We start from the raw sequence: 12,885 nt of genomic DNA, 5'->3' as shown, positions 1-12,885 counted from the left end.
AGAGTCCTCGCGATAATATCCTTAATATAACCTATTTTATTTTGTTTTGATCGATAAATTATTCCCTGCTTATTACTTTTTAAAGAAAATGGCACATCGCAGCTACGCTTCAGGTGTTTCTTTTTGGTGGTCAAATTTTGTGCAGTTTTTCGCACATCTCAGCCAGTATACAACGCCAATGACAACAAAGAGGTCGAGATCTCAGAGATGGCTGAACCGATTTGGATCAAACAAGTCGCAAATGGAAGGTCTCCCCGTCACCCAGAACGCTATTGAATGGTTTTGAGATCCGATGTTTACTTTTTGAGTTTTACGAAGTTTTATGTCAAAATTTTCAGTTTTTGACAATATCTGTCACACTTGACCTTGAAAATAGAATATGTTTTCAGACATAGAATATGTTTTCAGACACGGTAATAGCTATTAACAATCCATCGATTGTTAAAATCCGTCCATTTTTAACGAAGATATCCATATTTTTGTTTAAGCGACTACTCCCCCTATTCCAGCAGTAGGAGTTTTGTGCATTGTATGACAAAGCAATGCTTGGGAGCAACGTGAAACACGATTTTTTATACTGTTACATACAATTGTTTCTAAGTACCAAAAAGACTGTGTACAGCATCCTTTTTCATGACATTTTGCCTCGGACCGATTTTAGCACGGTTCGTTTTTGGCAACATAATCGTTCGAATATGACATATGTAAACCAGATGATGGCAGAATTTTCGAGTTGAAAGCAATTCCATAATTATGTTAATTTAAACTACTCACAGAAAATAATGTTGGAAGAACATAACACCCATATACCATTCGAATCAGTTCGTCGAGATCAGCAAACGCGTGTGTGACAAATAATTTCACTCAATTTTCTCGGAGATGACTCAACCGTTTTCTACAAACTCAGATTCATATGAAAAGTCGTATACTCCCAAACAAGGTTCCTGAATTATGTTTGGATCCTACTTCTGGTTCCGGAACTACAGGATAGGTGAAACGAAATTAAAATAGTGTAACTCATTTTTCTCTCGTAGATGGCTGAACCGATCAAAGAAATCTAAGAACTCTCTAAGATTCAAATAAAAGGTCTTGCTTTTTAGTCAGATCCAACTTCCGGTTGATTAGTATAGCAAAGCCTTGGTGTTACATTCCTGTAATGGAATTTGACCTTCTGTTTCAACAGACTTCGCAGCCGATTCAGAGTGTACAGAACCATTGCATGGCTAGTGCTACGATTCTACTGACACTTGATTAGTATAACAATGTCCATTTCACATAAATTAATCAGGTTCATCGGGTTTGCAGATTTGTTTCTCAAAGCTCAATCATTTTCTCAAAAAAGGCCAAATCGAATTTCGTAAAAAATAATTCGAATTGAAAGACTGGTCCCATACAAAATTACAGGGTGATGAATTTTTTAAATTCAAACCGATATAGAAGTTAGACTTAAAACTATTGCAATTATAAATAGCAACTTACTTCTACATCTCAATCGATTGTCACACGTTTAGATTCAAACTCGATCCGATTTGCAGTTTCCACGTTACAGGGTAATGAGTGATTAAAATCTCAAATTGCCGCTTAAAACGATGGTCATTAAGGCCATCGTCCAAGTACCATGCGCGCGGGAGGTTTTAGGAAATTTTCGATGGAAATTTTGGAAAATTTGCCAAAACCAAAAACATACAGACTTTCGAAAAGCATTTATCTATCTGCGGGGCAAAAATGGCTGAAAAATTCGGAGGATTTTCCGAGTCTTATCAAAATTAAAATAGCTTGCTGACTCAATCCTAACGATTCGACAAGCTCTTCTTGGGTTTGGCATGAATCTTCATCAAGCAATGCTTCTAGTTGTTCATCTTTGAAGGTTTTTTCTCTTCCACCACCATATTTGTCTTCGACATCGAAATCACCATTTTTAAAACGTTGAAACCACTCCCGACACGTTCTTTTACTCAGAACAGCATCACCGTAAGTTTCTGAGAGCATTCGATGCGCTTCAGCAAATTTCCATCGATAATTTCCTAAAACCACCCGCGCGAATGGTACTTGGACGATGGCCTTCAAATAATGCCATGAGAATTAAACACCGAAGAATATTCATGCAAAAAAAAACAGACGAATTGTTTAAAAAAGGTATCATCTCACTATTAGGTGGTTTAAACACGTTTTTTTTCTTTATTTTCCTACTCTTTACATCTCTATATAATTTACATTTTAAGTGATTCTATAGTTACATATTTCAGCTTTGTTACAGTACTTGGTTTGTTTTGTTTCTAATTTCGTATTTATGTCTTGAATTTCACTGATTTAGTGTCGTTTTGGCATTTTCTTGATAAATTCGCCTCTCGGTTGATGCATTTTTACTTTGTTACAAACAACAGAATGAAACTGCTGCCAAATTTTGTCAAAATTAGCAAAAAAAAGTCTGTTCGATTGAGCGATTATGACGACCCGAAAATAAACTTACTATACATATTTGTCACAAAGCACGAATTTTGATAAAAAATTTCCAAATTATCAAAACCAAAATCTCTAATTTAGTTAGTATATACATTTCTTCGTTTATAGATAGCAACAACGTTTGGTGGTTGGAGATTTATCTACCTCAGAACCTTACTATCTCCTATCGTTATTTGATCTGTTCAATCGATCCCAGCAGTGAGAATGTACATGTACGTCGCTTCGAAACACACATCACTCCACGGACCCTTCCTATGGATGGTCCTATTAGCACGAGTGAACAAGGTACGAAATTCGATACATTGGGAGATATTGATGGATTGATCAAACTAGATAAAGGGTGGCTTACAACAGAAACGATAATACAGTTTAAATTTTTTGATAATCCGTTTTTGGTGAAAGAACGCATAAAAAATCGATTGTTGCATGTAAAGGTAAGTGCTAATCATAAAATTGGAATTAATTAATTCAAAATTATTACATTATCATTTAATTGTAGATTACACCAATGAACCTGCGCATAAATGCCGAATCCCAAAATGTGACAAGTTCCTTTGAGGAATCGCTGTCGAATGATACACGAGAAAATGGAACCGATCATCAAGCATATGCCTTTACAGAAGTACTTTCATTACGAAATCAGAACGTTACATTTGAACAGCAATCCCAGTTTGGATGCCCTTATTATCCAGACGATTTTATTGTTTTTAACGTGACTGTTGGCGAACCAGAGAATGTTGCCTATCTAGTGGATCTTTATGCTTACAGTTCTCGGTTTAAAGAGAACGAACCACCGTATCACCTGGGCTATCACTACATTTTGCCAAATTTTCTTAAGAAATCTGAAGGAACTTTAGAACTTCCAGTAACATGTGCGAGCAAACATCGACCTTTAGGTATGATGCGCATTGACTACTTAAAGGTAACTCCATTACTGCCATCCAAATGCAACTTGGAAAGATCGTTCGTTCGCTATTGGGATAAACAGTGGACAGGATTGGATGTTGGTCATCGTGGCTCTGGCACTAGTTTTAAAACCAGTGAAGGCAATGTGATTCGCGAAAATACAATAGCTTCTTTGAAGAAAGCCGTTGCGCATGGTGCTGATATGGTTGAATTCGATGTGCAGCTTAGCAAAGATCTAGTACCTGTTATCTATCACGATTTCGATATTTATGTATCTCTTAAACGAAAAACCAATCTAGAGACAAACGATATGCTAGAGCTGCCCATGCACGAATTGACGCTAGAACAATTGAAGAATTTGAAGGTAATTACTTGATTATCATTTGACTTCTAAAAAACCAAAACCAAAAGCATTCATATCAACCGTATTGCATACACATGTAACATTAACGCTCCCTCGAGTGCAGGTGTACCATGTCGTTGAGGGTAGAAATCGAGAAGCAAAATTTTTCGATGAGGATCTTGATGAACACCAGCCATTTCCACAACTAGCCGACGTGCTGGAAGTAATCGATCCTAACTGTGGTTTCAATATTGAAATTAAGTGGTCTCAAAGACTGAAAGACGGCAGGATGGAATCAGAATTACATTTTGATCCGAACTTATACGTTGATTGTATTTTGAAAGTCGTTCTAGAGAAGGCTGGCAGTCGTCGGATTGTGTTCTCCTGTTTCGACGCTGATATTTGCACAATGCTGCGTTTCAAACAGAATCTTTATCCAGTGATGTTCCTTACACTAGGCGTGACCAGTAAATATCCAAGCTACCACGATCCGCGTTGTAACTCTATTGAGATGGCAGTAAAAAATGCATGTGCTACCGAATTGCTGGGCATCGTGGCACACACCGAAGATCTACTGCGAGATCAAACTCAGGTTTGTTTCCGTTTTGATTTTCGAGTTTATATTTCTCAACACGTTTGTTTCACAGGTGAATCTAGCAACAGAGAAAGGATTGATTGTTTTCTGTTGGGGTGACGATAACAATTGTAAAGATACAATAAAACATTTGAAAAGCCTTGGTATCCATGCCATTATCTACGACAAGATGGACATTTATTCTGATAAAGCTGTCAAGGTAAGACGTTCAAGTATTCAAATGTTTGTGTTATCTACATTCGTGTAATTATGTTGAATTGCTTGTTGTTCTGTTCGCATAGTTTTGGTATATCTGTGTTTGTTTTCATCTTCAAGCACGTTTCGCACATAACGCCACAATTCAACTTGCGATATAGATAGTTGCTATTCATACGATTTTTTAATGGATTTCAATCACCAATGATAAGTGTTGTATTGGCTTTCGTCATTCAGCTAATTCATCTGTTTTAGAGGCCTAGATTGAAAAAAATACTACATCGTTAATTTTACCCCGGATTGAAATTTTTCTTCAAAGTTTTCAAATTGTAAAACAAACTGTCGGTAGTTGACTTGTTATATGATTTAATCCAACGAAGTCATAGTTCGAAACAACTAACTCTATTGTTGAAGTTCTAATTCATATTTTCATTCAATCATCATTGAACAATGTTTGAATCAACGTTGAAAAATCTTTAGTCTTCGGAAGCAGCAAATCACACCCTTGCAACATAGTAAACCCTATGGATAAGAATAGAAAGATTATTTATACCCAAACAATTATTCGTACTTATAAGACGTATAAATGAAAAATGATAATCTATAAATAATGCAAGGAATATTATAAACAGTTTTTAAGGGTTTACATACACTTCAGGAATAGGACATCAAGTCGAAACACTCGCCCTATTCGAAGTATTTCTAATAATTTTCGCATTTCAAATGAGTTGTTACGTTCTACCCAATTCGCACCCTCTTACTCCGTTACTAATGCAGAAGACGATAGCACTCAGTCGACACCATTCTGTTGACCAAATGTCATCATAGACACATAGTTATCTCACCATGTAGTTATTGAAGATAGTTAATATTTTAAACCAATAGTCGTCATATTAGTCAAGGCTCCAAATTATTTTGCTGAATTCTCCAACGGAAAAAAAACACCAATACTTCGTTAGATTTTAGTACAAGTAATACAAACTGTTCTCTGACAAACGAGATTGAATTTTTCATCTGGCTTGGAACTTTTCATTCAGCGGATAAATCATTCTTTTAATCATGTAACTTATATTTTTGAATGCTAACAAGCCATTCGTAGCTTCGACCTACAATAGACAGATAAACAATACTAATTCAATCAAAAATGTGTATCATATGTCGAGATGTCGGAACAGTTTAGCTCAGTTGACCACCCGCAAAGACACCATATTAACAAGATATCCAGCTCTCACATTTCCATAACAAATCATTGGCAACATCCTTTTTTGCGAGCATGGCGCCCTCAGGCGAGTCCGCATCGAATCTTGTACATAGAAGTAGGGAGGAGAATTTTTCTGCGCGCCGAAATAGCGGCACTGCGCACCCATCCAATTGACATGATATGTTGAATGTGATGCCGTGCGATGGCGTTGCTGAACTGAAGATTGGTTTCGCTCCAAGCTGACAGAGTCTGTCGCCCGTGAGTTTCCCGCGATTGGTCAGAAATCGGTTGAAATTGCATATTGAACCAAATGCACGATACTTGGGAAGTCGTAAATCATACTTAACGTACAACCTAAACTGACTTAGAACATGGACTGATCAATAAAGTAGATGGCCACGCCCATGCAGGTCAATATGGGAAGGGAAGGAATGTTAGTTCAACACTTGTTGCTTCTGGTGATCAAGGAATTCTCTGCATCACTACAAGTGTCACAGGAAAAAAGTGGTGTTAATAGGGCGAGGAAATGATCAGGATTTATCTTGGTAGATAATGTGATCTACTTATTAGTTATAATATTATCATGTGATTATTGCTCTAGGTAACCGGCTACCGAGAATACGTTGCAATTTTATCACGTTATGTATAAATATTAGCTTTGTACTAAAATACGAAATTTCTTTCGAAACTCGTAAAACTTCGGACAGCCGGCTGTCGGGAGGTTCGCTATCAATTCATACTTTTAATTCATTGAGTTCTGTTTTTTTTTTTCAATAGACAGCCGTAATACTGGCAAGATATCACTCGATCATAATCAATCGAACAACAACGCGATATGAAGTAGTGCCTACTCTCTAACCAAAATAATGAAATACCAAATAGATCCTACTTGCAGTCTAAACTTTATTTATATACGTCCTAGTTAAGCACAAGAAAGATCTGCACGGTTGTAAAATTGACGCGCGCGTCTCAAACTTATCCTTTAACTCTAATAAAAATAGATCCATTGATCGAACGTTCCCCGAATAACCGACAGAGTTTAGTCTAGCCCGATTTTTAGTAAAGAGAAATCTAATAAGACATTGTAAATAAGAAAAAAATGTGAAATATCTCTAAGGAACGATCTCACCAGCATCCTGTTTCTCCTATCCGCATTGCTGTGAACAACTCTTAGAAATCAGTTATCCAATTTCTGTTGCAAAGACATATTCATAACATTTCAAAGATAAATTTGAGACGAACATCAGTTGTTATGCTGAAATCTCAAAGTCGCAATAGCCTGAGCACTACATTTTTTCACTTCCTTTGCGTACGCAATAGAAAATTTGTCATATTTCATAGAAATAGAGCGAATTATTGTTTTGACTGCCCGCATGAATACATAAAATAAATCTATCAGTGAAAAAAAATCACCGTTCTTTTGCTTGGTTTTATCAAAAAGCATTCACGTTTTCACAAGCCGACTCGTTTTTTTTTCTTCAATATCATATATTGAATTGACTAGATAGTTTTTGAAATTTGTTGATCATTGAACAAACAAATACTAAAAAAAATTAAATTTTTTCTTGCGAATTTTTTCTTTTCTTTTTTCTTTCTTTAACGAATGGCTATTTCAGGTGGAGGGTGATACCGCAATTACCGGACAGCAATCCAACTGATTTCAAATATATGTGCCGGTTGATGTTGTATATGTCGTAATTATCCTGATTTTGTTGTGGAGGACAAGCGAAAAAGGGGTAGATTTTTTTAAATCTTTTGTGTTCCACTGTTTCTGGAAAATTCGAAAAATGACAATCGAATGTCGATACTTCAGTCCTTTCTTTGTTGTTTGTTAGTTAGATGAGAGTTTTTCCGTAGTCTTGTTATTCTTATTTTGTATTCATATACTTGCTATATATCAAAATTTGTCCTTCTTTTCAGGAAAGTGTATTTTTAGTGGGCGCTCGCGAATCACAAGCAGCAGTTTTGCAGCAGATCGACATAGAAAATCGTTTTGATCAAACTAACCATCACGAGTTTCTTGGTCAAAACTCGACCTTAGCAAAAGGTAATTGTAATGATGCAGCTTGCTCGTCAACAGCGAATTTAACAACGAATAACGGTGAAGTAGGTAAAGAATTACGATTGGAATGAGATAACATAGTTATCCTTAAAGAGATTACATTATTTTCAAATGTTCAAGTAGACCTAAATGACAATATCTAGTGGATTTTAGTTAAGCTTGCCACTGTGGTTCCAATGACTAGTTCAGTTCATTTGATGAGGCCTAGAATTCTGGACGGAACTAAAGACACGTAGTTTTTGTATATTTCAGAAATTGATCTAAAGTACGATAACTCCATAAGATTCGCGTAATTATACTATTTTATATGATGAAATTCGTTACTGTTAAATATCCTACCATTGAAATGCCTATTTGTTTATTTGTTTATTTGTTAAAATAATTCATCTGACAAATAATAGTCTAAATGAAAGGAAAAAGGTACAAACGGTCAATTTATAAAAAAGAAACACTTGATAACTTTTGTGCAAACTTATGCGATGGTTCCCCAAATTCGAACAGATGCTCAACTTTGGAAAATGCACGTATACATTCTGTCATTGGTTCATGTAGTCCGAAAGTAGTACGATGAAATCTTGGTTGAAGTAGACTCGTCGAGCGTAGAGATCGCTGAGAAGCACGGAAGTCAAGGAGAGATAATAATTTTGGTGAATCAATATCGCCATTGATCACTTTAGCCACAAGTAACGCTTGCTGTATTTTTCTACGTCGCTCTAGTGTTTCCAGTCCAATCAGGCGACAACGGTCAGGATACGGTGGGAGATCCAGTGGGTTCCGCCAGGGAAGGTCCCGCAAAGCAAATCGAATAAATCTCTTTTGTACACGTTCTATCCGTAAATTCCAAACCAGTTGGTAAGGACTCCAAATTAAACACGCATTTTCAACTAGTGGACGCACCAATGAGCAATACAACGCTTTCAAACAATACGGATCCTTGAAGTCCCGACTAATTTTTGCAATAAATCCGAGTTGCCGTGTTGCTTTGGAAATTAAAGTTGATCGGTGTAGATTAAAGGTGAGTTTAGCATCCAACAAAACTCCGAGATCATTGACAAATTCGACTCTATCAAGCGTTTGTCCATCAATTTGATAGTCAAATACTATTGGATTTATTTTGCGATGAAAAGTTATAACTTGACATTTCACGGTACTGATTATTAAAAAGTTTCGTCGACACCAGTCTACGAAAATATCTAGGAGCTCCTGAAGATGGACACAATCTTCAACAGCACGGACTGCCAGGTACAGCTTTAAGTCATCAGCGTAAACCAATCTGCATCCGACGCCAAGTAGTAAAGCAGCATCGTTGAAGAACAGCACAAACAGTAGTGGACCAAGGTTACTGCCCTGAGGAACACCCGATTTATTCGTGAACGGAGAAGAAGTACAAGAGCCAAGCTGCACACGTAGTACTCTGTCGCATAGATAAGAGCTCAACCATTTTACAAACGTTCTCGAAGCGCCTAATCGAGACAATTTTGCTATTAGTATTCCATGATCTATTCGATCAAATGCAGCTTTTAGATCGGTGTAGATGGCATCAACTTGTGACTTTTCTTCGATCCGCGTAATACATGTCGATGTAAAATCCAGTAGGTTCGTATTCACTGATCGTCCAGGCATAAAACCATGCTGGTCGGTGGATATGTATGTCTTCGTTTGAGATAATATTGAAGCGCTAACTACTAGCTCAAATAATTTCGACGCTGCTGGCAAACTAGTTATACCACGATAGCTTCGAACATTCAGGCGATCACCACTTTTAAAAACTGGAAACATAAAAGACTGTTTCCAGATTGTCGGGAATATACCATGCTCAAACGACTTATTAAAAATTGCACATAAAGGATCGGTCAGGACGTGGGCGCAACGGCTATAAACTACTGCTGGAATACCGTCAGGTCCCACAGAGTATGACTTTTTTAGCTTTTTTGCGGCGGTAACGATCATATCAGGAGTAATTGTAAATGTACTTATATCCACTAAACTGTCAGGAACATCCAGCGCGGCGGTCTCTGCCTGGCTGGCAGATGCGGTGCTATCAGCAAAGACAGAAGCGAAAAATCTCGCGAACAATTCACAAGAATCTGATGTACCCGTTGATTCTACCCCATCAAGACGAACGTTTGGAGGGATTGATGAACATTTTCGTTTCGAATTGACGAAGCTCCAAAACTTTTTAGGATTCCGCCGTAGATCAAACTGGATGCGCATTACATAGGTTTTATATAAACCAGCATTCAATAACCTATATTCATCACTGGATTTCTTGAAGTTTTGCTTAGTTACAGAAGAACGCCATCGACGGTGTTTTCGCTGCCAATGATTGCGCTCTCGTTTCAATGCACGGAGACGAGAATTCGCCCACGGAGGAGAAATGGGACGCTTCACGAAAGGCAAATTAGAATTGAACCACTCCAACAATAGGTTTATAAACTGCACAGCCATATCATCCACATGGTCGAGCACCTTTAAAGGTTCCCAATTCGTATTTAGAAGAAATTCTATCAAGGCATCAAAATCTATTTGCCTATAATTCAACTCTCGAGGTTCATTCAAAACAGCAGTTCGGCAAACCTCTTTACCATGATCAATTGTAAATGATATTGTTAAGGGCGGGTGATGAAGGTCAACGGGTAGTAGTGGAGCGGTGCTATTCTTTACACTTAATGGTGGCTCGAGAGGACCAAACACTAAATCTAGAACACGTCCGTTGTGATTTCTTTGTTGGTTTGCTTGAAAAAGGTTTAAATAATCCATACCGTCGATCAAAGCGGTGCTAGCGGCGGTGAGCTGAGAGGAGCTAGAGTAAATATTTCCATCACTTCCCTCCGTCCACACGATGCGAGGCTGATTGAAATCACCACACACCAGAACAATATCATTGGATGATGATTTACATTACACCAAATGAAACACTTTTCCAATAATTCAGACAAAATAGAATGTGATACCTTTACTCTTACTTGACCCCGAATTTCTGTGGTATAATTTGCGATGGATACGTTTTCTGCATAATTACTAGAAAATTATATTTCGATAAATTGATGATTTTTTAATTATTTTAATAAGAGATTATTTTGTTAGTTTAATGTTTCTAGAAAAATTGTTATCGAGTTGTAATATAATTTTTTCCTGCTATTAAAATATAACCAGTTTTTTTCATGACACAGAAATATCACTGCCTTTACTCTTAAACATGAATGTTAAAACGTTATCAATGGTAATCGTGGTACTTATCTACTAAACATGTAAATAATGTACCTTCATACTTGGTAAGTTTAATTTCTCGGCTGTTAAATGAAATAAAACCCAATCTCATATAAAATTATCGAACGAACTGTGAACTTTTCGGCAAATTTTTTGTTTCACTTATTTATTAGATGTAAGGAAGAGCAGTTGGCTGAATAAGAATTGTCAGGTGATCAATACTGTGAATTTCACGAAAATCAGAATAACACAATAATCGAATGAGAGGGTTTTTTAGCTTCGATTATTGATCTCTGTAGTTTTCAGACATGTTGTTTCGATACCCCCTTTTTACCTCACTTTACAAAATATTTACTTTTTTTCATTCTCTTCCGTAACATCACCATCACCGCCCACGGAAGACCGTTCCATTCGAAGACCAGCATGCGGGCCTTCGTAGCATGGAAGTGTTTCCCGCGGACCCACAGGAACCGAAGGATGCGGCCATAGATATTTAACAACGCCATCTGGAAGACTCATGCAATATTCAATTCACCGACCACTGCCGATCGCCAGCTGAAAGCTGGATTTTCGAAAATCCGAGACGACATAATCTAATGATACTATTCTAAGTTAAGTTAGTCGTTAATTAAGATGAGAAAATACCCTTGGCATCTTAGAGCTTAAGCAGTGTGCCTAAAAATATATTATATTATTGAATAAAAAAAATAAAAAAAACTTAAGCTCAATCAAAGTGAGCTTTGATTGAGACGAATTGATTTCGTTGTTTAAGGGATTTGACTTTCTCTATGGAATAATAGAATTGCTGGAAAATTCGATTTTTGAACGTAAGTGACGTAATCGACACAACGCCCGTTTTTGTCGTGAATATGACTTACTTTACTATGGTGCGCCTTTTCAAAATTCGCCTTTTCAAAATTTACCCTCTGAGAGAGTGATAAGTACCTTGGGCTAGCAAGCTGCAACACGGGACGAGAGTAAACAAGGAACGATACAGACAGGCGCGGAACAGATTAAACTCAGTATCTCGTAGAAAAAAGCGTCAAGAGGAAGACCGAGATCGCGAAACAATGGAACAGTTGTTCCGTGCTAATGACACAAGGAAGTGCAGAGGCCATGTGCGACAGGCCGATATTTGCAAGGACACCAACGGGAATTTTCTAACGAACGACTGTGATCAAGAGGTGGCGGCAGTATTTCGACGAGCACCTTAAAGGCGATGTGGCCGAACACGAAAGTGGTGGCGCGGTAACGAACTTGGGAACGCGTGCGGAGGACGATAGACTGCCGGCCCCAGACCTCCAAGAAGTCGAGGAGGAGGTGAGCCGGTTGAAAAAAATAAGGCCGCTGGCGTTGACCAACTACCAAGCGAGGTAATGCACTGTGAAAGCACTGCACTGGATCGTTACCAAGATCTGGGAGGACGAGATTTTACCGGAGGAATGGATGGAAGGAATCGTGTGTCCCATCTACAAAAAGGGCGACAAGCTGGATTGCGCGCGATCACTCTGCTGAACGCCGCCTATGAATACAATGTGCCCACATATCACTTATTCATCGATTTCAAATCAGCCTCACAATCGATCGAGATTAGCTATGGAAAATCATGCACGACTACGGATTCTCAGACAAACTGATACGATTGGTCGAGGCTACGATGGATCGAGTGATGTGCGTTGTTCGAGTATCGGGAATAAACTCGAATCCCTTCGAAACTCGCAGAGGGTTACGGCAAGGTGATGACCTTTCGTGTCTGCTATTCAACATTGCTTTGAACGATGTGATAAGGAGAGCGAGGATAGACACGAGTGGTACGATTTTCAGAAAATCAGTCCAGAAGATGGAAGATACGTACATCGGACTAAAAGTTGAGTCCAAGCGGATCGGACTAGACATCAATGTGTCAAAGA

The 12,885-nt window shown here is 37.9% G+C and overlaps 1 protein-coding gene across 6 annotated transcripts in view; it reads left to right on the top strand.

Annotated features, from left to right (window-relative positions):
- Positions 1 to 8,120, top strand: part of LOC131433133 (glycerophosphocholine phosphodiesterase GPCPD1) — a 36,318-nt gene extending 28,198 nt beyond the window's left edge. For 5 of the 6 annotated variants that reach the window (XM_058599965.1, XM_058599966.1, XM_058599964.1 and 2 more), the window contains 5 exons: positions 2,572 to 2,897; positions 2,963 to 3,733; positions 3,837 to 4,304; positions 4,360 to 4,506; positions 7,624 to 8,120. In XM_058599965.1, coding sequence (XP_058455948.1) covers positions 2,572 to 2,897; positions 2,963 to 3,733; positions 3,837 to 4,304; positions 4,360 to 4,506; positions 7,624 to 7,836 — 1,925 coding nt within the window. In that variant the 3' untranslated portion in view covers positions 7,837 to 8,120. Of the gene's footprint in view, positions 1 to 2,571; positions 2,898 to 2,962; positions 3,734 to 3,836; positions 4,305 to 4,359; positions 4,507 to 7,319; positions 7,440 to 7,623 lie in introns of all 6 variants that reach the window. The other variant, XM_058599967.1, reaches the window with a different exon arrangement.
- The last annotated feature ends 4,765 nt before the right edge of the window (positions 8,121 to 12,885 follow it).

This window comes from Malaya genurostris, chromosome 2 (assembly GCF_030247185.1).
Source record: "Malaya genurostris strain Urasoe2022 chromosome 2, Malgen_1.1, whole genome shotgun sequence".
Taxonomy (NCBI): domain Eukaryota; kingdom Metazoa; phylum Arthropoda; class Insecta; order Diptera; family Culicidae; genus Malaya; species Malaya genurostris.
This window is presented reverse-complemented; position numbering and strand designations above follow the sequence as displayed.